Raw genomic sequence first — 25635 nt, forward strand, 5'->3', positions numbered from 1 at the left:
GGGCTGTGGAGATATTTGAGGAGAGGGAAGTCAGGGATCCTCAAGTCACACCATCAGCAGCCAAGCCCCTCCATCTTGGTGGCCATGGTCTTCCTTCCTTCCTTCCTTCCTTCCTTCCTTCCTTCCTTCCTTCCTTCCTTCCATTCTTCCTTCCTTCCTTTCTTCCTTCCTTCCTTCCTTTCTTCCTTCCTTCCTTCCTTCCTTCCTTCCTTCCTTTCTTTCTTTCTCCCTTTCTTTTCTTTCTTTCTTTCTTTCTTTCTTTCTTTCTTTCTTTCTTTCTTTCTTTCTTTCTTTCTTTCTTTCTTTCTTTCTTTCTTTCTTCCTTTCTTTCTTTCTTTCTTTCTTTCTCCCTTTCTTTTCTTTCTTTTCTTTCTTTCTTTCTTTCTTTCTTTCTTTCTTTCTTTCTTTCTTTCTTTCTTTCTTTCTTTCTTTCTTTCTTTCTTTCTTTCTTTCTTTCTTTCTTTCTCCCTTTCTTTCTTCCATTCATTCTTTCTTCCTTTCTTCCTTTCTTTTTATTTCTTTTTGTTTTTTACTTCTTATTGAATTTGTTGGGGTGATACTGGTTAACAAAATTATGTTTCAGGTGTACAATTCTATAATACATCATCTGTGTATTGTATTGTGTTATGTTCTCACCCGAAGTCAAGTCTCCTTCCATCACCAGTTATTCTCCTCTTTACCCACCCCGCCTTTCCCTCTGTCAATCACTACACTGTTGTGGGTGTGGCCAGGGTCTTTCTTATTAGACAGAGCCTGTGGTGGCTTTGGGACATCCCCTGGGAGGGAGGGATGGAAGAAGAGGTGAGAATTGCTGAGGGAGAAGGAAGAGGAGAGGAACAAGGCACAAACCTCAGGGATGGAGACTGCTTAGTGACCAAAATCATTTTCTCTATGGAGCCAAAATCTACTCATCCGTTGGAAGTGAAATTTAGTTCATTGAAATTAGTTCCGTCAAGTTGTCAGAATAATTTATGGCTCTAAGTAGCACTCTCTGAAGTCAGCTTTTGCCAGAAAGTTTGAAAGCATCTGAGTGCATGGATCAGAAGGCCAGGAAGCAGGAGAGTGATAAGGGAAGCGTGAGCCAGGCTGTTTTCTCTAAGGCAGCAGTAGCATCTCCAGACAGAGCAGAAACTTTAATTGGTCAGTGAGAGTTCTACTTTTGTGGACTGGTGATTGGGCAAAGAAAATGTGTTTTATTTTGTCTTTTTCCTAAAATGTAACTGTCAGTTTTGGTCACATTTGAAATGGCAAGGTGGCAAAGAAGCTATTAATTCTTCTATCGAGGAAATCTTCTAGCTGGCAGGTTCGTGGTATTTAGTTTTCAGATGACCGTATTTCAAAATATTATTTTATTAAATATACAGCTAGCTCTACAGAGGATTAGGATGCACTGGTGTTGCCTCTTTACTTTTTCTGGTTGTTGCTGTGAAAACGAACCAGGGGCTTGAAGCTCTACCATTTCAGTTGAGTGGATGCCTAAAGCCCTGGTAAGTTCTGATTTTCAAGGTCACCCTTTGGCTCTGTGAGAGCTTCTCACAGTCCATTCATATGCAGGGGGTGGTGGGCTTGTTATCACCCCCTTCCCCTGCTCTCCTGTTATCTGACGCTCCTATGGAAGAGGTGCTCCCTGCTCATAGAGGCTGGGCTGGCTCTGTTCTGTGTTCTCAGGGCCCCTCCAGCTTTTCCATTCTGCCCCTTTGCAGCCTATTCCAACCAGTTGGGACAGCAGGATGCCCAGTCCCACTAACCACACCCTCCTGCTTCTCTGCTCTTTACAGAATGGGCTGAACGGCTTGCACTTGGCCTCTAAAGAGGGCCACGTGAAGATGGTGGTTGAACTTTTGCACAAAGAAATCATTCTAGAAACGACAACCAAGGTACGTATGTCTCTTTGGGAGTGGGGATGCTTTTCATTGAAAATGCAAGTGCATGGGTCCTTCACGTATTATCCCAAACCCTGGCATGGAAAACAGGACACTGTTTCTACAAAGATTCAGTAGGCCTTTACCTTATTTTTATCATCAGACTATAAATCTAAAAATAAACCCCTTTTCCTGGTGGCTTCATGCTTCCTCAGGGTCCTTGACTCGAATACAGAGACCACGAGCACTGTAAGTCAGGTGCCTTGGGTCCAAGTCCTGAGCTACTTCATACTCTGACCTTAAGCAACTTAGCCAGTGAGAAGCCTCTGTTTACTCCCTGTAAAATGGAGATTATAATACTTCGTTGCAGGATCGGCGTGAAAATGAAATGAGATTGTGTAGTATGTGAAACACCTGGCACCTAGGAAGGCGTCAGTAAATACTGGTGACTGTTGTTATCGAGGGCTGTGGAAGAGTCCAGATCCCGCTCACTTACCCTTCTGCAGCGAGTCTTTCTCGGTCAGGCCCATACCTGTCTCTTCTGCTGACTGGCTCCCCTGATCAGCCTTCTCTCTCACCAGGAGGCCCTCTGCAGAGGCTGAGTCGCGCCTCTCTCAGTGGTCTGTTTCTCCCCGTAGCAACAGATGGTACGCACCAGTGGCTTGAGTCCAGAAACCAGAGTCATGAAACGAATGCATCTACAGGCTGCAGAATCCATGTGCTTTTGTGCACGCGTGCGTCTTATTTGTACATTAAGCGGGATGCAGCCATCACTGAGGCACAAAGCTAAGCAAACAAAATTGCCTGTTTCCACTTCTTTTCCTTCCTCTGTCACTTCCTGTGGTTTTCCTCTTGGGCTTGTCCCTCCAGCCTCTTATTTTCCACCTGCTATTTATTAAACGTGGACCCACGTCAGCCCCAATTTCAGTTCCAGGCGGCAAACATTGTGCTGCCTCTCAAGCACAGAACCAGAAGAACACTGCAGAGAACAGATATAATTTATGGTTATGAAATGAACTACCAAAATATTATGAAGGTAGAATCATCTCTTGATATAAAATTCTGTAATTTTCATGTCATTTCCCGAAGGTGAAAAGATCTCACAGGTAAAACAGACGGAGCTGCTCTTTCTGAATGTCTGTGGGCCTTTTCCTCTAATGCCGTGACAAATACCAGTTGTTCCTACCCTGCCCCTTCTGAGGGTGACGGGAGGCAATTGTGCTTTCCCCGATGCTCTCACCTGCCTGGCGGCAAGCAGCGTGCCATCTGACACTGTGTGTGGGCCCGAGGCTTTTCTTCCCTGGCGTTGTCCCAGCCGCTGCACAGACATCATCCTGCAGCACTTTCACTCTTTCCAAATTTCCCCCTTCGATTGTTATTTTGCAAGGGAACACTTGTGTGTCTTTGTTATTTATAGAAATTTTGTAAGCCAGTGTGGTTTCTGAATGCGATATGGGGGGCCGGGAGTGGTGGTGAAACTGAAACTGTGGGCTAAGAAAGAGCCATAACAGACAGGGGAATTGTAGCAAGTCTTGCAAGCTTGAGAAAGATTTTAAAAAGAATTAAAAGCCCAAACCAATAGAGTTTTCTAAACTGTGCTTAGAGATTTTAAGTACAATACAAATGCATTTTCTTCCCATTCGGCCATCTCCATGGCTCCAAGGCCGGAGCTCCGTATCCAGGCGGGTGGCGGACTGGGGAGAAAGCTTTAATCCCTCCACCCACATCCACTTGGCACCTCCCGCCACTGTCCTCCCTTCCACAAGCTCTAGGACTCCCTGGAAATGGAGCCATTGGCCCTGGTGGGATCTAATATAGCTAAGGAGTTTCCCCTGCTCCTTCAAGGGTGTGTTCCTTCATGCTGAGGGAGGGGGTGGAGGAAACAGAGGCCCACAGCCCCCTCTCTGTGACTGCTGACCCAGGGCCAGGGGCCTTCTTCAGCCTTCCCGCGTGTGTATAGATGTGGGGAGAGGGGGTCTGTTTCTCAAGGTCTTCCCTTGGCTTTTATCCATCACCAGTGCTGCCCTCAGGCCAGTTCCAGAGGATGCCATGGGCGAAACAAGATCCACAGGCAGGGTTCCACATCTGACCGGCTTCCCTTCCAAGGTTTAGGTGGGAGGAACTCTGGCGTAGAGTTGTTTCAGGCAGGAAGGGGCAGATGAAGGAAACACTCAGCATAGCTTCTTGGGGGCGAGGAGCCTGAGCCTCAGTGTCTCTGTACCTTCATGCCTCACCTAGCACCTGACACACACGTGCTCGGCCTGACGAACGAATGAATGGACACAGTGCTCCTCCTTCTTCCAGATGGAGAGCCTTGGAGTTCTGAGTCCTGATTATTAGATGTGGTTCTGGTGCCAACAGCCTTGTTTCACTTTGCCCAGCGAGCAAGTTGGACCCAAGTGCCAAGGCCTCTCAATGTAGGCTCTTTGGATTTCTATGAAAAATGATTAATTAGCATCCGTACATTCATTTCTGGCACTTATTCTCTGATGGAGATTTGAGGAAGAACCCTTTTGTTTATCAAATGAGACTTAAGGAGATGTCGAAAAGACAGGTTCGGGAGGCCATAGGCCACATTTCAAATGCAAAGACCTGAGCCCTTTCCGGCCCCCAGGGCACCTTCAGTGGGACTGCCTCATTCCCCTGTGGGGCAGTGGTGACTGGTGGCCACAGAGCTGGGGCCCATGCTGCTCAGTTCCACTTGGACAAGGACCCTTTTCTCCCAGGAGACAGATGGCCAAAGTGCTTGCAGGGGGTTTGAAGTCTCTGTTGAAAACTATATACCTGCCATGTGAACTAGAAAAAAATGAGGTCGTTCAAGATCTCTGCCCCTTCAGTAGCAGAAGGACAGATGGGTCCAGCTGTGGTCCCATTTTCTCCCACTGGTCTCTTTGACAGAATTTGTCAAGCGGGGCCTGTCCTCCCTGCCTCTCACTGAGCATGGGTTCCAGTGGGGTCACGTAGGTGAGTCATCTTGGAAGAAAGTGCTGACGTTCCAGCCCCAGGACACCCAGGAGGCAGGAAGGAGCCAGGCGAGAAGGCTCCTGGAACAGAAGAAGCCTTCTAGACCCGAGCCCTATCTAGGAATTATTGCTAAATCCCTGAGTGAATCCAGACAAGAAAACCTGAACATTCCATTCACCTCAGAACCTGACTGGTTTCTTAGTCTCTGTTGTCGGTTCTTAGCTTTTCAAAAGTTCACTTTAAAATAAGTGTGGCTTTCATTTTCTTGTACTGTTTATTCTTTCTGACTTTCCTCTCTTATTTGGTGAACGCTTGCTCGTAACATTTACTTATTAATATTTCAAATATTATTTCTTTGTATTTTCCTTTGCCAGATTTTATTTTATTTTCTCCCATTTACTTTCATATTTTCTTCATTTCATTGCATCCATTATATAGTTCATTTTATTATCCCTGAGCAACTTTACATATTTCTATCCTTTTTTCCCCTGTTTGATAGTTTTCTTACTCTCTTCCATTCTTAATCCTTCTGTCCACTGTGGTCCAGCTTTTGCTCAGCGGATGTCACCATAGCAGCATCCAGGGTGCTGAGCCCATGGGTTCTTCTGGCCTCCTTTTCCACAGAGCTCCAGGCCCCATGGGGGCTCTGCATTGTCCTGGGAGATGCTGGGAGTCCAAAGAAGGCCAGCTTGACTGGCAGACCTTTAGTGTGGGTCCTGAGGAATGCTGACTCTCTGTTAGCAGGTGACAAGGTATTTTGCCCGCCAACAGAGGATTAGTGTCTTTGACTTTAATTTTCCACGGAGAACAGGAAGAAGTTCCCTCTTGTGCTTTCACCACCATGTCAAGATGTGCGGTGGGTTACGTGTGTTGCCTACCCCCTTTGACCATAGAGAAAGCCACAGTGCACCCCCAGACAGCATCCTTGTTCTTGTCCCTTTAACAGTCTCCCACGCAGGCCTGGTGGGAAACCCCCTTTCTTTCCTCCCCGTGTGTTTCAGAAAGGGAACACGGCCCTGCACATCGCTGCCCTCGCTGGTCAAGACGAGGTGGTCCGGGAGCTGGTCAACTATGGGGCCAACGTCAACGCCCAGTCACAGGTGATGGTTTTCTCTGGTCCCTTTCTTCTCCACCCGTGTGTCTGTCCCACAGTGGGCACATTGGCTCCTGGGTTGTATGCACACTGTGTAGCTGAGTCTAGATTTATTAGTGATGTGTCTCCAAGCAACAAAGAAGGCGTCTTTATTATTTTTTCACACTTCTGCACATTCTAAGAATGATGTGGTTAGTCATGTGGACCTCGCCCCTGTTCGGTAAACCAGCTGAATAACATACTTTGTTATGGGGAGAAAAGCTATACATGGGGTCTGGGACACGGGGGGAAGTGTGTGGGAGAGGCTGATTGATGGTGGGGCAGAGACAGACGTCCATGGAGTGTTGCCCCCACCTTGTGGCCTTTTGTAATAATCCCACTGTGCCATTTCAAAGGGCAACGGAGTTTTTACACGTGGAGGTACGGGTGGGGTTAGAGCCCTGTGGGCTAGGGGAAAACAGGACGAGGGGAGAGCTGTCCTCCAGTTGAGAAGACCTTACACCGGTTTTAGCATCTCTTACTACTGTGGGTGAACTGCAATGCCTTTTTCTCTTGGTTTACAGAAAGGCTTCACACCCCTATACATGGCAGCACAAGAGAATCATTTAGAAGTGGTTAAGTTTTTACTGGAGAATGGAGCTAATCAGAATGTGGCCACAGAAGTAAGTACCTTGGGAAATGGCCTCACCGCTGGAAGTCTCCAGGGGTAGGACATGGTTACGGGGGCATGCGTTCCTGGGACATGACTTGGGGTACATCCCGTGTCATGATCAATGTAAAGTGTCATTGAGTGCTCTTGACCTTTAGGCCACTGCACCCATCCTGGCTGCTGTTGGCTCTGGAAGAAAGTAAGAGACAGAGTCGTGGGTCTTGAGAAAAGCCCAGACACATAGCAGAGAAATGATGCCAGAGTCTAACATGTCACTCCCACTCTAACCGACACTGAAGGCTGGACAGGTGGGGGCGGCGTGGGTCTGTATGGTTGACAAGTCTGCTTTGGACCTTAGTGAGAAAGGCTCTTGCCATGAACCCACTCTGTCTCTTGGACGAATCACTTTGATCCTGAGTTTTGTCATTGATGAAAGGATAAAGTTGAACTTCAAGCTATGGCTTCTCCTGAGCTTTAACTTTATAAGACAATGATTACATGATTCTGTTATCATTCTGCTCAGCCAGTTCATAGGGTCCCAGTGTACAACTGAGGGGATTAATAACAGTAGCTGACAATCAAAGTCTCAGAGCCTGGCATGGTTCTAGCTTTTGGCAGGTGTTTAGTAATATTTATGAAATGAATAAATGAGGACTCGTTTGCCATGTTTAAGGAGCTTCTCTGGCACCATTTGGTAGGGGGTAGGAGGAGGGTAGGCAAAGAAACAGAAGGTAGTAAAATGCTTCTCCTCGCCCTCAGTCAGACCAGGAACACATTATAAAGGAAAATTAAATAAGTGCTCAAGAAAGGTTACTGTAGGCTCTGTGAAGCTGCAGAAAAGGAGGGTGGAACCAAGAAAGGCTTCAGGGAAGAAGTGGCATTTAAGCAGAGCATGAAGGATGGGAGGGCTGCGAAGAGCAGAGAACTGGAAGCTGAGGGCCTGTCATGAGCAAGAGCCCTCAGGTGTGAACACATGTGTGCTGCCTTGAGGACAGCCAGTGTCACTGCAGTCAGAACAAACTGATCTTTCCTCCTCCCCTCTGGCCAGGACGGCTTCACTCCTCTGGCCGTGGCTCTGCAGCAGGGCCACGAGAACGTGGTGGCCCACCTCATCAACTACGGGACGAAAGGGAAGGTGCGCCTCCCTGCTCTGCACATTGCGGCCCGCAATGATGACACCCGGACAGCTGCGGTGCTTCTGCAAAATGACCCCAACCCCGACGTGCTTTCCAAGGTGAGGGCAGGAGAATGCTAGGGTCAGGGCCACGGGGACCTGCAGGTTACAGTGGCACCACCAGCTCCCAATACACGTCCCCAAGAACTGACCCAGACCGGAGATGGCGCCAGCTGTGAGCACGGAGCACCAGCCCCACAATGATTTCAGATCCCCACTTGGACATATAAGAACGCACTTTGACTCCTGATGGACACCGAGAAAAATGTGCTTGGTGTGGAGCAGGGAAGGCCCTTGTTGCTCCAGGCCATCCAGAAAAGTGTCCAGGCAGGCAGGATGCCAGAGTGAAACTTTGGAATCCCAGCAGGTGGTGTTCTAGAATTTTATCCGACTCTCTTTTCCTGGCTGCCCCCTGGTGGAGGGAGGGAGGTGACCTCACATGGAGAGATGAGAACAGGGAAGGTCATCCCAGGGGCCTGGAGAGCTGGCCATCAGAACATGCCATCTGATGTTTTGACTCACTGCTGATCCACTCTCTACTGCAAGTTTAGGCTGTTCACTTCTTGTCTCACAGTGGGAATGGGCGTGTGCTGGGTTATTTTCAGAGCCCCGCCTCCCCATGGTCACTGGGTTTGGTCTGCAAAGGTGCTGACTGGGTTATGGGTGGTCTGAGGTTATGGAACAAAAAGATGACTACGGACCCACCCAAGGGGCCAGACATCTGCCTCTGACCGGCCAGCTGAATCATTACACCGTTTTAAGGGGCTGAATTAAGATCACAGACCTCTTCCCTGGCCAGTGTGGCCTCAAGGAGAAAGGTCGCCAGTTTGATTTCCGGTTGAGCACAGGCCTGGGGTACGTGTTCAGTCTCTGGTCAGGTTGTATACAAGAGACAACCAATTGATGTTTCTCTCTCACATCGATGTTTCTTTCCATCTCTATCTGTCTCCCTTTCCCTCTCTCTCTAAAAAGAAATCATGGACCCCTATACCACTTTTCACTCAAGCAATTAACATTTCATCATAAGTTGCCACTAGTTGAATGGCTCTAGAGTTGGAGGCAATCCTAGTTCATGGCTTGTCCACATGAACCACAAAACAAAGAATGTGGGTCACTCAGAGGCAGTACCTAAGCTTTTTTTTTGTAGGCTTTTGTATAGAGATAAGTTTTCTTTTTGTTGTTATTGTTATTTTTTAAGATTAAGTTTATTGAGGTGACATTGGTTAATAATGTTTCACGTACACATTTCTATGATACATGATCTGTATATTGCATGTGTGCCCACCACCTAATGTCAAATCATCTTCCGTCACCATATATTTGGCTCCTTTACCCTTTACTGCCTCCTCACCCACTTCCCTCGGGTAACCACCTTGCTGTTGTCTGTGTCTGTGAGTTTTTGTTTGTTTGTTTGTTTTGTTTGTTCATTTGTTACTTTCAGTTTTATATCCCACATATGAGTGAAATCATATAATTCTTACTTTTTCTGACTGGCTTATTTTGCTTAGCCTGACATTCTCAAGGTCCATCCATATTGTTGCACATGGCACTATTTCATCTTTCTTACGGCTGAGGAGTATTCCGTTGTATCTGTGTACCACATCTTTATCCAATAATCTATGGAAGGACACTTTGGTTGTTTCCATGTCTTAGCCACCATGAATAATGCCACAATGAACACAGTGCCTATAGCTTTGCAAACAAATGCTTTCACCTAGCTCTTGGATATAACTTGTCATGGACTCTCCTGATGCTGTCGGCGAATGTTCTCTTCATGCTAAATCTGCTTCATGTATAGGGTTTTCAGAATCCCTGGGCTAATTCTGAGATGCAAATGACAGTACATGGCATGTAACAAGTTGTTCCCCCTCTGTCATGCCCCAGACAGGATTTACCCCCCTCCACATCGCAGCTCACTACGAGAACCTCAACGTAGCCCAGTTACTCCTCAACAGGGGAGCCAGTGTCAACTTCACACCACAGGTGAGGCTCTCTGGCAGGCCAGGGGTCTGGGGGGCTGTCTAGAATCTAGGCGCTCTTGCTTCTCCTGGGGCAGCATGATTTCCCCCTATTCTGCAGCAGTGCCTGTGGGTGAGGCAGCCCTGGGATTTATTAAGGCTCCTCACTGGTGGGTTTCTAATTATACATCCCCCTATCTCCAATTCCCCTTGTAGAGGGGGGACACCTGGAGGGCCGGGGGTTGGCTTTTTTCTAGCTCAGTCTTTTGACCCTGGGAGATGTGGGCTTGGCCCACTTGCTGTGATTAACCACAATGCTGTCATGTCCCTACAGGTTTGAAATCTTTCTTGGGTGAGAAATGTCCTAACAATAGGCTTAATGTGGCTGCTAGTACTGCTGAGGTTTCGGTTGCTGGGTGGGGGCAAGGGCAGGGCGGGGGGAGTGGGGTACGGAGCAGCTGCTGTCCATAGGAGGATGCCACGCCCTGACTGGTCCTGCTCCTCCCCTCCAGAATGGCATCACGCCTCTGCACATCGCCTCCCGCCGGGGGAACGTGATCATGGTGCGGCTCCTGCTGGACCGTGGCGCCCAGATAGAAACAAGGACCAAGGTGGGTGCCAGTGAACTCCATGACAAGGCCAGGGGAGGAAGTTCCAACTTGCACTCTAACCCAGAGTGGTGGGCTCTCGGTGACCAGCTGGTGATGGGCCTGCGGCCCCCCGGAGCAGCCCACAGTGGGAGCCAGGGTGCCCCCAGGAGACAGTAACAGGATAGTGACTGAGTCAAGCTGGTCCTAAGGAAGCATCATGCTTCTGCGGCTTCAGTGATGCTGGGGGCAGTCTTCTCTCCCATGGCCTCTGATAGGTGCCTTTGGGGCTTTCTCTTTGTGACTCTGTTTTTTAAAGGATGAATTGACACCTCTCCACTGTGCAGCTCGGAATGGGCACGTGCGAATCTCAGAGATCCTGCTGGACCACGGGGCACCCATCCAAGCCAAAACCAAGGTATGCTCTTCCTTTCCATGAGCAGCATCTTTCAGGCAGGGCCCCAGGTCAGGCCAACCTGGGAGCAAATCCCATTACTGAGAAACAGTGACCCTAATACTACTAACGGAGCCAGCATGTGTGATTACCCCAATGCCTGTCACGTAGGAGCCCTAATTATTATCTAGATCAGGGTCAGCAAAATTTTCTCTAAGGGCCGGATAGTAAATATTTTTAGGCTTTGCAGGCCATAGTTTCTGTCTTAATGATTCAACTTTGCCATTGTAGCAGGAAAGCAACCATGGGTAATATGCAAATGAGTAGCCATGTTCCAATAAAACTTTATTTACAAACACAGGCAGCAGGCCAGATTTGACCCATGGGCTGTCATTGCCCATAGCTTTCCATCAACCCTCTTCTGTTTCACCTGGGCTCCAGAAAAGACAGGAGCTAAGCCCTTGGAAAAGTCGTCAGAGCCTGGGCCAGACTGGAGTCACGTTAAAAAGAAAACAAAACAATTCTTTTCAATGTCCATTAGGGACCAGAGCCAAGGCCCATACTTCCATTCTAAAATCAGGTCTTCCTGGAGCTACAGTGGTCAGACAACCCCAGTGCTGCCTATAGCTCCTCCAGGCCCATTTCCCCATCCTTTGGGGTGAATTGAGAGGATATGAATCTAGAATAGCAAAGCAGAAACCAGGCCCACTCATGGCCACTCTGGAAGTTTTCTGTGAGAAGTTCTTTTTCATAAAGTTGTAGCTTAGTTCAAACATGAAAGACAATTTATTCCCTGACACACTATCATGTGAGTATTCTGCAGAGCTATCTGTAATATGTGGCATGATTTACAGAAGCAAGCTGGGGGTGTGTGTGTGTGTTTTTATCTCATGCAATCCTCTGTCCATGGCTGATTTTCTCTGTGCCTTTGAGCATGTCTCTTACCCTCCCTGTGCCTGTTTCCTCAAGTGGAGAGCTCTACTCCTCTCTCTCAGGGCTGTTGGGATGATTACATGAGATAACATCTTTGAAAGTACATTTAAAAGCAAAAATCCTCCAGTAAAAGAAGGTATAATTGCTACTACCAGTTATATTGTTAGGTCAGAAAATTCTCAATGTTTTTCTACAGAGGCCCTGTATTTAAACTTATAAGTGTCCTCAGTAAGTAATGGTTTTATATTCTCCAGATTATTAGAATGGGGCTAAAAAGGGTGGTTATGAAAATTCTTTACTGAGCACTTTCTTCTTTTCAATGGGGAAATACGGTATGACCTTTTTAAAATGCCGTCAGTGTGAAGAACTGTATTGGTTTGCTGGGGGTGCAGTCACGAAGTTTCACACACCAGGTGGCTTAAACCATGGACAGTGACTGTCTCATAGCCCTGGAGGCTGGACGTGTGAGATCAGTGTTTGCAAGGTTGGTTCTTTCCAAGGCCTGGGCGGAAGGACCTGCTTCTGGCCTCTCCCGTGGTTTCTGGTGGTTTGCCGGAAATCATTGGCATTCCCTGGCTTGTAAAAGCATCAGTCACCAGCTCTCTTCCTCATCTCCACATGGCATCCTCTCTGTGCATCTCTGTGTTCAAATGTCTCCTTTTTCTATGACAGCAGTCATACTGGGATAGGCCCCACCCTAAGGACCTCATCTTAACTAATTACATCTGCAATGACCCTGTTTCCAAATAAGGTCACATTTTCGAGGTCCTGGAAGTTAGAACTTCACCATGTGCACTTTGAGGGATCACAGTTCAACCCATAACACGAACATCAGCTGTCATGGAGCCTGGCTGTGTTTCTCCCTCACTGAAAATTCTCTCTCAATCATCACTTTATAAAAGCTGAAGTCCCAGTTCCTTAGCTCATAGACATTCCCAGTGCAGCTCCTGCTGCCGCTCCAGCCCCGCTCACGCCCCATCACACTCGCCTCTCCTGCATGTGTAACTGCACACAGGTCCCTGAGTTCCCCTGGGAGAGCTGTGACTGGCACTGCATGCACTGTGCCCTTTGCTGGGAGGTTCTTCCCCTTTTGTCTTCCTGGTGCAGTCTTGGCTCAAGGATCAACTCCTCCTGGAAGCCTTCTTTCCCTGTATTTCTTTCCTCCTTCTGAATCCACCCTCCTGTGCACCTCTGTGCTTTGATCACGCTTTCCTTGATGTCATCACATTGAATAGCAACAATATATCTGTTTCTATGTCTTTTACCTACTAGCTTCCATAGGCCATGGATTGTGTCTGTCTTCTTGTTTCCCCAGAGCGTTACCCATACCTGGTATACGTTAATCATTTTGTTAACCATTTTTGAGTTAATGTCTGAATGGATGAGTCTCCTCTGTCTTTAAATTTTTAAATAAATTTCTGTCTAAGAGACAGCAAGCATCCTTAACAAAACTTATCTATCTGTTTATTTATTTATTTTATCCTCACCCAAGGACATGCTTGTTGATTTTAGAGAGGGGGGAAGGAAGGGGGAGAGAGAGGGAGAGAAATATCAGTGTGAGAGAGAAACTGATCAGGTGCTTCTAATACATGCCCTGACAGGGGATTGAACCTGCAACTGAGGTATGTGCCCTGACTAGGAATTGAACCTGTAACCTTCTGGTTTATGGGACAACACTCCAACCAGCTGAGCCACACTGGCCAGGGCTCCTTAACAAAAATTTTAAGTGCTATGTATTTGTTAGGAGCAAAGAAGAGAGGGAGGGATTTAGATCCAAGTTCCATTTTATCATCATTCATTCATTCAAAACCACATTGATTAAAGACCACACTATGTGCGTCACATGCATGTACAGGGCACTGTGAGCATAGAGCATATGTGAGGCATGGTCACTACTCTTAAGTTTGAAAGTAAGGAGAGAAGAAACACACACCTGAAAAGTTACATATGAATACAATTCAGCAAATACATGAATAACGTCCAAGTGAGTGGTACAGATAAGAAAAGCCCACAATAGTCTAGGGTGGTCAGGGAAGAGGTGGACCTGGCCAGAGCTGGCTTGGGGGATCTGGCAAGGTAGATCTGGTGAGGTGGAAAAGAGAGTGTAGTCAGAGACTGGTATGAGCACGGAGGCCAGCACGAACCCAGGAGCCACACAAAGCATCGTGTAGGGAAGAAGTAGGGAGTGAGGTTGGCATCATTGCCCTGAATTGCCATGTTCTGTCCCCAGAAGCCTTCGTGATTACTTGCTTTTTCCCTATTCACCAGAACGGCTTGTCCCCAATTCACATGGCGGCTCAGGGAGACCACCTTGACTGTGTCCGACTTCTATTGCAATACAATGCAGAGATAGATGACATCACCCTGGATCACCTGACCCCACTCCACGTCGCAGCTCACTGTGGCCACCACAGAGTGGCCAAGGTCCTTTTGGATAAAGGGGCCAAACCAAACTCCAGAGCCCTGGTGAGTGGGAAGCTGTTGGAGAAGGTGTCAGCAGGGCAAGGGCCGAGGTGGGGCAGGCCCAGAGCTGCATGGCTGAGCCTCGTGGGAGGGCCACCAGCTGGCACCTGCTTCTGCTTCTGGGATTCAGGACCTGGAAGGTGTCAACACATGCATGGGCTCATGAGGTGTGGCACTGCACAGGCAGGACAGTGACCCTTGATGACTGTGGCCCCCAGCAACAGTCTGCGGTCAAGGGAGGGTTTGGGCTCAGGAGACCTGACTCTGGAGGCAGAGTTCATGGTATGCACCCAGGTTGGGGGGTGCCACTCTATCTGAGCCAGGCCCAGAGCCGAGGGACAGTGATTGCTTAGAGAATGCCTGTCTTTTTTTATCTGTTTTGTGGGCGAGTGAAAGGGCCTGAGCAAAGCATCCTTCCTCTGCAGAGGGGCTTACAGTGTTCATGCTGCTCATGTAGAGAGTTCAGGCCTAAAGCTAATCCCCTCCTGGCTGGTTCAGGGACATGGTGGCACTAGAGCTCTGTGCAGGGCCTGATCATGACCGCCCTTTCCCCTCTGCCCGCTCCCAGAAGAAGAGAATTTAGAAGGCAGAACAGCCATCCATCTGCAAGGATGGCTCGTGCATTCATTCAGAAAGCTGCCATCAAGCTCTTGTTGCACGTCAGGCATTGTTCTAGGGTAGTCGGAGCTTCTCAACCTCAGCACCGTTGACATTTTGTGCCTGGTATTTCTTAGTCGCAGGGAGCTGGCCTGTGGACTGTAGAATGTTTAGCAGCATCCCTGGCCTCTGCCTTCTATGTGCTAATGGCATTGCTCTTTGAGTTGTGACCATCAAAAACATCTCCAGACATTGCCAAAGGCCTCTGAGGTGGGGTAGGGGACAGAAATCTCCCACTTTAAGAGCCACTGAATTAGGGGAATAGCACATTGTAAAAAACAAGCAAACAAATTTCCCTGCCTGTGTGGAGTTTACATTTTAGCATATCACTTTAGAGCAGAGCTGATGTACAGAAATCCATTTTACTAAAACTGATCGTCAGTTTCCAGGAAGAGGGAACATGATTCACTTCACAAAAGTACTCTTTATTGTAAATTTCCCCTCGATGAAACTTTAAACAGCAGGCGCTTGTAAAAATATGATTAAAATTTTTAAAAAAGGTTTATAGATAGCATGCTCAGGAACGTGCCTGGTGCATACAATGAGAGCCACCTGCCTCTTCAATGATTTGTGGTAATTGGCTTTCTGGTCTGTGGGAAGTCACTGACAGGCTGGAGCAGGGACTGCCTTTAAATCAGCAAGGCGGTCTGGGTGCTTCTTGGGCTAGTGTGTAAGCACCTGTGTGTCTGTCTCCCTTTGTGTGGGACTGCAGAATGGCTTCACCCCCTTACACATTGCCTGCAAGAAGAACCATATCCGTGTCATGGAGCTGCTGCTGAAGACAGGAGCCTCCATCGACGCTGTCACTGAGGTAGGAGAGACTCTGCGGATGAGCGGGTGGTTCCCCCCCTGGTCATTCTCCAGTAACTTCGTGTGGCTGCAGAGGGTGTGTGTGCACATGCAAGTCTAGACTGCTCCAAGGAATAAATCAAGGGTGGCTAAGACAAGGAAACACGTGTCAAGTCTCAGGGCAGGATCACCCTGTAGAGATTTTTTCCCTCTAGCCATTTTCCTGGAAATGAATCCATCTCATGTAACTCCCTTTTCTTGGAAAACCATTCTGGAGCAGCTAGAGGCAAGAAAGCTTTAACAATATCTGGGTGTCTCTTCTTTGGAGGAGCAGGAACATCTCCTCTCTTCTCATTCCTCTCTTGTCTGTTCCAGTCTGGTCTGACGCCTCTCCACGTGGCCTCTTTCATGGGGCACCTGCCCATCGTGAAGAACCTCCTGCAGCGGGGGGCATCGCCCAATGTTTCCAACGTGGTAAGCCTGTGGAGGCAGCAAGGGATCTTTCTCGGCACCTAGAGCTCAGAGGGGAGCTTTAGCCAGCGATCCCTAGTTCTCTCTGGGGGTAGAAGTAGAATTCTCAGAATAGCAGAGGCTTCAGACTTGGGGAGAACATCTGTATATATACTTCTGTAAGTGTTAGCTGGGACTATATTTGCATTTTTAAACATTCACAAGCTCTGGGGTTTATTTGTAAGTATACTTAGACTACGCCCTGGCTGGTTTAGCTCAGTGGATTGAGCGTCGGCCTGCGAGCTAAGTGTCGCTGGTTCGATCTTCCAGTCAGGGCACATCAGAGAAGGAAAACTCTGACTCCAAAAAACCTCCGCTGCCTTGCGGCATACCTCTTCAGGGGAAAGGCTAAGGGAGTAAACCCCGACAGAAAATCCGGAGCCGGAGTCCCTAAGGCGGTTTGACGTTGTAGTCAACACCGGCAACTCCTGCGGCGCACCTGAAGCCAAGCTGTATTGACTCCGTCTTTCCCTTGGACCCTTCAGCTGCGAAGAGAGGGGGGGTCTGCTGCATGGGCAACAGCAGACCCTCCATATCACCCTGCCCAGGCTCTGTAGCTTCAGCGTCATCGCAAGATGTCGATTCAACACGGGAGGAGACAGATACCGTGTCACTCCCGAGTCGGACTGCACAACCATTCTCGGCGGTGCAGATAGACTCTTAAGAAGCTACACCATCGTCTCTCGAGACGGACGGCTGCCGACGACTTAGACTACACACACACACACACACACACACACATCAGCAGGCTAAAGGCGGAAGGAGCTGCTTACGGGGGCAACTCCACCTCTTGGACAAAAACCAACCAAGCTTCTCCAGGCTCACACTCTGGAGCTCTGCATGTGTCCTTGTGGAAACCCAGCATGTATTAACACGTCTATAATTTTGTTATTTTACAGAAAGTGGAAACCCCGCTACACATGGCAGCCAGGGCAGGGCACACAGAAGTTGCCAAATATTTGCTGCAGAACAAAGCCAAAGTCAATGCCAAGGCCAAGGTGCGTTCTGGAGGTGGGGAGAATCCTGGGATGCAAACAATTCAAGCTCAATGAGGGGAAATCCATCTTAATTAGAGGCCTGGCTGCATTGCCGATGGCACAAAGATTCCCGTGTCCATTGCACTAAACACTCAGGTTCTGCTTTGCAGGGGTTCTAACAAGACCAAAGACAATTTTTCATTGGAACTATGTTTCTTTAGGATAATGAAAATCCAGGGAGCATGGCTGGCCCGCAGTGTTTATTGGGTTGAGAGAGTTTCTTAGTGGTTGAAGTCATAGTATAAGAAGGGAAGCAACTTTTAAAGAAGGGATTGCCAGTGAAAATCAGTCAGGAATGACATGATCTAAAAATGGATGCTTCCTGCTTGTTGTAAAAAGCATTTTCAAAGAATTGGGTGAGTGAAGAATAAGAATAGCTGCTGAGTTTGCAAGCTGAACAGCTTTGGCCAAGAGCAGGCTTTCCTCGACCCACAGGTGACAGAGGCTCTGTTTAGAGTCAGGACTCTTGACTTCTGTCAGGACCACATGACGGAGGCCCCCAGCTGGGTTCAGTAACAGAGAAACCTCACCCACTGAACCCCTTCAGCATCAGGCATAAACAGGAAGGGGCGGGATGGGATGAAAAGACCCCTTTCCCCTTCAGCAGTTTAGACTCTCTAACAACCCCAAAGTAATGTCAAAGAGAAAGACAAGTGTCCACTAAGGAGTGACTTAGGAGACAGTAATCACCACTACAGCTCATTGAGTGCATATTATGTACCAAACACTGAAACATCTTATATACACTCTCTGCTTGGTCCTAAGCATGGTTCTAGGAGTTTGATATTATTGTTCCCATTTCACAGATGGTAAGGCTAAGCCTTTGGACAACTAAGTAGAAATAACTACTAACTTGAAGGGTTGTTGTAAGAGACAGCATATTGGCTACTGTAACTCAGAGATGTGATTTGAATTTCATCTCTTCATCTTACCAGCTGTGTAACCTTAAGAAAGTCATTTAACCTCTCTGGACATCATCTTCCTTCTTTGTAAAATGAAGCTTCGCATTAGGTAACCTTAGTATTATTCCATTCTTTTTATTTTTTTTTCACTTCGGTTTCAGGATGACCAGACCCCACTTCACTGTGCAGCTCGCATTGGCCACACAAACATGGTGAAGCTCCTACTAGAAAATAATGCCAACCCCAACCTGGCCACCACTGCCGGGCACACCCCCCTGCACATTGCAGCCCGAGAGGGCCACGTGGAAACGGCCACGGCCCTTCTGGAAAAGGAAGCCTCCCAGGCATGCATGACCAAGGTACAGCCTTCCTCTTCCTGTTCTCTAGGTGACTAGCACAGGCTGGTCACTGCTGGGCCTGGGGCATGGGAGGAGCATTCCCACCTGTTCCTCTGTGTGGTCTCAGTTGTGCTGAAAGCAGCAGGGAGGGCCAGCACCTACGGGACTGGCCACCATCTGTGAGCCTGATATGTCATCGTTCTGCCCCAGAAGAGTGGTGAACAGTAGTTTCTCATTCACCCACTCAGCCTTCATCCACTTATTTTGGAATTGCTATTTGCTCAGCACCTGCTGTAGACCAGTCAGACAGGTTCTGAGAGACAAGAAGGACTAAGACTCAGCCCTTGCCCTCAACAAGCTGGTGGTCGAATCACAACAGCAGATGGCTTTATGCTCATCAGCAGAGGTGCCGGTGGCGTGGCGGGTGGTGGAGGGCCTGCTGATTGCTGAGGTCACGGCCTCCGGAGGGGTCAGAGATCCTGTGCCCTATATTTGACTGGTGTCTCCCTGCCGTCAAGGCGGGATGCCTCCTTTGCTGTGGGCCCTTCCTCCAGGCAGGACGGCTGTGGCTCCCCATGGTTCTGACAGCCCGTGTTTCTCCTCAGAAAGGATTTACCCCTCTCCACGTGGCGGCCAAGTATGGGAGGGTGCGGGCGGCAGAGGTGCTACTGGAGCGAGACGCACATCCAAACGCTGCTGGAAAAGTGAGTTTGAACTTCTCTCCCTCTCCCAGGTTAGAAGTCAGAACCAAAGATTAAATTCTACTACTTGGGAAGAGCGTTTCTTGCCTAAGCCCACTTTGTCCATCTTTCGAATGGGCAGCTATCTAGAGAGAATGACCTTTGGGAAGACTGGTCTTTCTGACAAAGGCCTTGACCTTCTAGAAAGACCTGGTGGCCTAGTCTGAGTGAGTGTGCTGATAGCACTGCCCCATCGGGCCCAGCGAGGACGAGGAGGTGGCCCTGGGGCTGGCTGGTATGCCCTTAGTGACTTCTGATCAAGATTGGCTCTGGAATGATTTTTAACCAGATTTTACCTGTATAAAAAGTGATGTGGATCCCAGTATGGTGCTGCTTGGAGCTAAGGAAATCACCAAGGAGAAAGTCAGCTGAGTGAAAGCTGTTCTCTTTGTCGGTCTTACCCCCCTGCAGAATGGCTTGACTCCCCTGCACGTGGCCGTCCATCACAACCACCTGGACATCGTCAAGCTGCTGCTTCCCCGGGGCGGATCCCCGCACAGCCCTGCTTGGGTAAGCCTGCGCTGGTCCACGCAGCAGGACGGCAGACCGGGCCGGGGTGTCTCGGAGCCTCAGCCCCCGCCTGCCTCTGCTTCCGGGAGGGCTGTTCCAGAAGCAGCCAAAGGGCTTCGGTGCTTTGCTTTTATATTTCCCTCAGAAATCTCGCCTCACTCTCACAAATGTTACCTGCAGTATAGTGGCCGCTCGTTGAGGACTGGGAGTGGGTGGGAAGTGCGAGACACTTCTCAGCAACAGGTTACTACTTCACGGAGGTGGGTTCTTTTCACACAGCAAATGGGTTCCCCAAAGCGCTGAGTGTCTACTGGGTCTCGCATGTGGGCTGTCCATGGTCAGCATGGATGGGAAGCTCCACACGCGGTCAGTCTTGTTCTCCAGTTCCAGCACCGTGGCCCCACGTGGAGAAATAGGGCTAGGGGTGAACTTGCTGGAACCTTGAAGCAAGGGCCCCACCCAAATCTGTATCTTTTTATAAGTTCATACTTTTAGAGTGGGGTGCTTTTAACGAGACCTATCATGTAATTACGTGGTAGACATACTGTATATCCATATACAGTCTCCTGGCTTCATGCAGCACTGAAATGAGCTGCTCAGAGCAGCAGATTCATTGCCTCTTAGGGGAACCTGGGTAAACAGAGCTACCAGGCTGGCTTATTACGCAAGACCAGACTGGGGGGGGGGGCGGGGCGGGGCGGGGAATACAGGGTGTAGGGGTGAAGCTGGACAGAGGATCGGTTTTGGGGGAGTTGGCTGCCCCCTCTTGGACGAAAGGGTGTGCAGTGTTTGTCTGGAAGGAAAGGGTCGCTTCGAGGCTGGTGGCCACGCATAGGAGAAGGGGTGAGGAGATGGGAGCAGGGCTTGGATATGAAGGACGCAGGCGATCCCTGCATTCAGGAGCTCACCATTCAGTAGGGCAGCCAAGGCTCAGGCATAGTTTCTGGGAGCGCAAAACCCCAGTGCTCAGCCAGGTGGGAGTCGGAGTGCTGTCTCTGAGGAGGGAGCCGCGAGGGTGGGTTGGTACTGGGGTTCCAGCTGACACCTGCTGACTTCATGGAGAATGCACCCAAGTCAGGAAAAACCAGTGTGGATCTTCAGTTTGTTTCCCTCCTCAGAATGGATGCTCATCCGAATTTTACAGCCTCACTTTCCTGCAGACACAGTGTCTCCCAGATGCCCCTGTCTCCTTGGGCTCCTGTCCCTGCTGCTGTTGTAGCAAAGCCCACGTCACCGTGTAGACAGAGCATGCAGCCCTGCTGAGATGTGACTTACTCCTGCATCTAAAAATAAAAAGCTGGACTCCCCTCCTCCTTGCACCCCTCCTTGCAGAGAAGAAATCAGAGCCAGGTTCATGGTATTTAAAGAGAGATTTATGAAGCACAAACGCTGTACAGATGGGGTTTGTTTCCACAGCAAGAATAGTTTACCAAGTCGTCTGGCAATTCTGTAGAATTTCACATGCAAATCTCTCTGCACCCAAACCAAACCCTCCCCTTTCTAATTTTGATGCTAATGTTGCTTTAACATCTCTCCAGCGTGCATGCCTTTGGATGAGCTCACTTCCTCCGGAAAGCAGAGCCTTTCACTGGCACCTGGCCCTCCCTCACCTCTCCCTGACTCTGCTGCCTCCTTGCTCTTTGTCCTTGTCACCTACAGGTCCTAGTTTGGGGGAAGCTCAGAGAGGCGGTCCCTGTTCTGAGATGGACAGTTGTATCCCAGCTTTCACCAGGGTCCCCTGGCAGCCGGAGGCCCCCTCCAGGGCCAGCTTGCCCTGTGGCAGGACAGAGTGCTATCCTTGCCAGTTGGACTTCTCTCCTCAGAATGGACACCCATATGAATTCTGTAGAATCTTGGGCCTCCCTAGACCTTCTGATTCAGAATGTTCATTTTAACAATGTGGACCAGCCACAGCTGTCCAAGAGGCCTGGGACTCTGATTATACTTCCGTGAATATACTTTGAATCGCTCGAGTTACTGTCCTTTGTACATAAGAGAAGTGCTGATAATCGTTGCTTTTATGCAGTGAATGCCTGCTGTGGGCCAGGCACCAGCTCGGTGTTCAGCTGCCTCATGCTGTTCACCCTGACAGGGTACTGAGTAGACCTTGTTGGATCCTCATCTCAGAGAGCAAGATCTCCCCTTAGGGGTGGCTCCAAATCTCGTGCTCGCTCGATCCACTGAACCACACACTTCTTTTCTTGGCTCTCTTTTGATGTAGTACAAAATTCATTTTGTTAATTAACTTCATTATAATCCCAATGCCGATCTTGTTATGGGAAAACAACCTACAAAGAAGCATTTAATGTTTTCTCATAACATAATCAAATTAAAAAGGAGAAACACTCAAATGCATTATCTTACATAATTATTTAAAGGGAAAGATTTTTGGATTCAATTTAATTCTCTGGGTAAATTACACCTTTTCATTTCTCCATAAAATCCACTTTGCAGGTGGATCTCCCCCTGCCCCCCCAGTGCTATAAAACTGGGATTTTGCTATATTGGTCAGTCCCCTTTCCTCTTTTTCCTGTTTCTGCTCAGTGATCCTGGCAGAATTAGATATGTTGGTTTCCCCAGTGAGACCCTGGCTGGCACGGAGACTCAGTTCTGTGGGACAGCTCAAAAAATGCTGGCCAGGGAGAGGGGACCATATGCTGTATGCCATCTGCTCTGGGCCAGGGTGGGCATATGCTTAGAAAGTCATGGGTCCTGCTCAGAGGTCCTGCAGCCTGGCACCCCCATATCCCTGAGAGCTTTGGGACCTGGATTTTCAAAGTGTGGCTCTTGAACCATCAGCATCAGCGTTTCCTGGGAGCTTGTTAGAAAGGCAGACTCTTAGGTCTCCTTAGACCTTCTGAGTCAGCATCTGCATTTAACAAGACCCCAAGTGAATTGAGACACACTGAAGTTTGAGAATCGCACCTCCAGCTGAAGGAAACTGGGATCTGGAGTCAGAAAGGCAGGCTTGGGTCATCTGTTACTCCATTTACTATGGGACATCACAGTAGCCCTTAGCCTCTCAGAGACTGGCTTATTTATCTACAAAGTAGGGAAGTAATAAAAACGCCTACTTTATTTGCTGTCCATGATAGCGATGAAGCTCAAAAGGATAATGTTGGTGAAAGAAGTTTTTAAAGGTGATGACCACTGTTGCTGTCACCTGTCTGCAATGGGACAAGGAACTTACTCCAGAATATAAGCCTATGTGTTGCTTCCTTCACTGAAAATGTCCTACCACCAAAAATAAAAGAAACAAGGAGAGCCAGCTGGATAAACAGTGCACCATGACAGACAGGCTGATTTACCTTGGGGGCTGAAAATATCTTGTGAACCATATCCCAAGGTTTATTATCTTTATGTCTTAACTTTGGAAAGCACCTCCAAAACACTATTGCATTTGGTCTATTCAACAACTTTAAGAACAAGGTAGATGTGATTGTCCACCTTTAATGGCTTGAAAAAAATACAAAAGGAAGTCTAAAGGTTGCTGAATAGCATGCCCCCACTGCATGGTGAGTTAGGGTGGAACAAGACTGACTCACGCTCCCAAGTCCCTTGCCAGGTGCATGTCCTCTCACCCCACCTGCCTACAGCTGGCGAGCCCAGGGGAGCACTTGGCCCAATTGCACAGGGAAAGAAGTGCACTCTGCTCCTTTCCCTTTATGAAATGTTGGGGGGCTGGTTCTTAAAGCAGGAAGGAGGAAGTGGGAACCTTTTGTTTCCTTACATACCTAGTCTCTTTTTGCATCTTACCATCTGTTGGTGAGACCCCTTCCTGCACAGCAGTTTGTCAGACTGATACAGAAAATAGATGGAGAGAGAAGGTACAGAACATTTGCTGGCTTGTGGGGACCTCCCCAAATCACATAGACATGGTTTGTTTGTTGGTTTCCTGAAGCTGCTCTCCTGGGTGACACCAGCCCTGCTTGGTGGGTGTCCAGCAGGCCCCAAACTGGGCCTCGCCCTCCCTCAGAGGATCAAATTGAAGGCCTGTGCACATGCTGTCAACTCAGCCTCCGCGGAACCATTCTTCTGTTTCAGAATGGCTACACCCCTTTGCACATCGCTGCCAAGCAGAACCAGATGGAGGTGGCCCGCAGTCTGCTGCAGTACGGGGCGTCAGCAAATGCGGAGTCAGTGCAAGGCGTGACACCCCTTCACCTGGCTGCCCAGGAGGGTCACGCAGAGATGGTGGCTCTGCTACTCTCCAAACAAGCCAATGGCAACCTGGGGAACAAGGTAAACATGGCACCTCTGGATTGCCCCTGTGGTCTCGGTAATGGTTTAGTGTTAGCTGACTGGATATTATGTCTGAACATTGAGCGCCCACTGTGTGCCCAGGTTCTAAATTAGGTGTGTGTGTATGTCTGTGTGAGTGATCCTCACAACAGCCCTTTGTATATTCTTATCTTACTTTTATAAATGAAAAAACAGATTCAGAGAGGTGCTTATTCCCAAGGTTGCATGACCCTGAGCCTATTTGATGCCAAAGTCTTTGCTGATTCTTTCTAAATAGGTTGGTTCAAAATCTGTAAAATGGTCAATATTAAAATCCATAGGACAGTCTCCCAAATATAGGCCAGTATTCCATTCAGGAATGTATTAAGTAATTTGGTACTAAATACTCTTTTTCTGTAGGGAGGATGTGTTTTTAAATGCCAGCCTATACATTAAAGTAGGAGTTCTCAATCCAGCGACTATTAGCATATGAGTCTGAAACCTTGCAAATTTGTACATAACATTTTGGGAGGATGGGCATGGGAGCATTTTTCTGGGTGAAGTCTTCATAGTTTTCATCAGACTCTCAAAGAGATGCATGGCCCAAGAAAGACTAAGAATCGCTTATTTTTAAAAATAGTCATATTGAAATATAATTCACATACTATAAAATTCACCTTTGCATATTGTACTACTTTGTGGTTTTTGATATATTTGTAGAATTGGGCAACTATCACTACTATCTAATTTCAGAACATTTTTATCACCCAAAAAAGAACCTCATACCCATTAGCTACCATTCCCATGTCCACCAACCACCCCACCCCACCCCTAGTCTCTGGCAACCACTAATCTACTTTCTGTCACTCTGAATTTGCCTGTTCTGGACATTTCATGTAAGTGGAATCATTCAATATCAAGAGCCACTTCTTACAGAATAAGTGGGCATAATACAGTTGCAGAAAGGGAATTATTTTAAGGATACCTTGAGATTTCTTAAAAACCTGTAGCTCCATTGGCTCTTAATACAGAGTGGGACAGGTGACCCGCAGGAGGGAAGTGTTGTGGTAGGACCATTCTGCTGGGTGGGATTCTTGGTTTCTTCTTTGCGCCATCTCAAGTGGGCTCTGTAAGGAGCCCTAAGAATGATGGTGATTCTCTGTACTGGAGATATCCTCGCTCGTCCATACACTGTGATTGTAAGCAGATTACTGTGTTAGCCCAGGGATCAGGCAGAGTGCCCAGAGGCCTGGGACTGACCTAGGGGACTCTCCTGGGCCATCCTGCGGGGTATGGCCTGGCTGCTCAGGCTTCAGCTGGGGACAGGTACTGCTCACGGGCCTCTGGTCAGTACAGAAGACAGAGGCGGGCGGGTAGAGTCCCTGGAGAGAGGACAGGCTCTGCCCTCTGCCTCTGATTGCAGAGGAATTGTGGCTCCCACAGTCAGTAAAGTGGATTGAGGTCCACGGATACAGAGGAGAGAAGGCTTCTCTGACATTTTTGTGGGAATGTGCACAAACCAAACAAGATCTCGAATGCGTTACTCTCCTCATAAGAAAGCGTGATGAGAACACCAAGAATATGGTGTTTTCCGTTCCAGCAAGATCCTCCATCCTTTTTACAGTGCAACACTGGCTGTGATCTGATCACACGCGACATCTAACTGGGCACATCATGCTTTTCAATGAGTTTCCATCTGTTTTCTCAAGTGAGCTTTACTTTGCCCTTGAAGTAGGTCATGGATAATCCCTATTTTCTAGATAAGGAAACCAAAGCTCTGAAGCTCACCTTGAATCTTGGGAATGGGGAATGTTACAATTGGAAAGTACATACAGTTTGTCTGGTTCAGAGGTC

General features: G+C 48.3%; 1 protein-coding gene across 9 annotated transcripts in view; it reads left to right on the forward strand.

The window, feature by feature from the left end:
* Positions 1 to 25635, forward strand: part of ANK1 (ankyrin 1) — a 101844-nt gene that overhangs the window by 26583 nt on the left and 49626 nt on the right. For all 9 annotated transcript variants that reach the window (XM_090258781.1, XM_090258783.1, XM_090258785.1 and 6 more), the window contains exons 3-17: positions 1779 to 1877; positions 5828 to 5926; positions 6483 to 6581; positions 7617 to 7802; positions 9627 to 9725; positions 10213 to 10311; positions 10607 to 10705; positions 13883 to 14080; positions 15447 to 15545; positions 15899 to 15997; positions 16933 to 17031; positions 18134 to 18331; positions 18916 to 19014; positions 19462 to 19560; positions 23605 to 23802. In XM_090258781.1, coding sequence (XP_090114907.1) covers positions 1779 to 1877; positions 5828 to 5926; positions 6483 to 6581; positions 7617 to 7802; positions 9627 to 9725; positions 10213 to 10311; positions 10607 to 10705; positions 13883 to 14080; positions 15447 to 15545; positions 15899 to 15997; positions 16933 to 17031; positions 18134 to 18331; positions 18916 to 19014; positions 19462 to 19560; positions 23605 to 23802 — 1869 coding nt within the window. The remainder of the gene's footprint in view (positions 1 to 1778; positions 1878 to 5827; positions 5927 to 6482; positions 6582 to 7616; positions 7803 to 9626; positions 9726 to 10212; positions 10312 to 10606; positions 10706 to 13882; positions 14081 to 15446; positions 15546 to 15898; positions 15998 to 16932; positions 17032 to 18133; positions 18332 to 18915; positions 19015 to 19461; positions 19561 to 23604; positions 23803 to 25635) is intronic.

Source organism: Furipterus horrens, unplaced genomic scaffold, assembly GCF_987537825.1.
Source record: "Furipterus horrens unplaced genomic scaffold, mFurHor1.1.pri manual_scaffold_12, whole genome shotgun sequence".
Taxonomy (NCBI): domain Eukaryota; kingdom Metazoa; phylum Chordata; class Mammalia; order Chiroptera; family Furipteridae; genus Furipterus; species Furipterus horrens.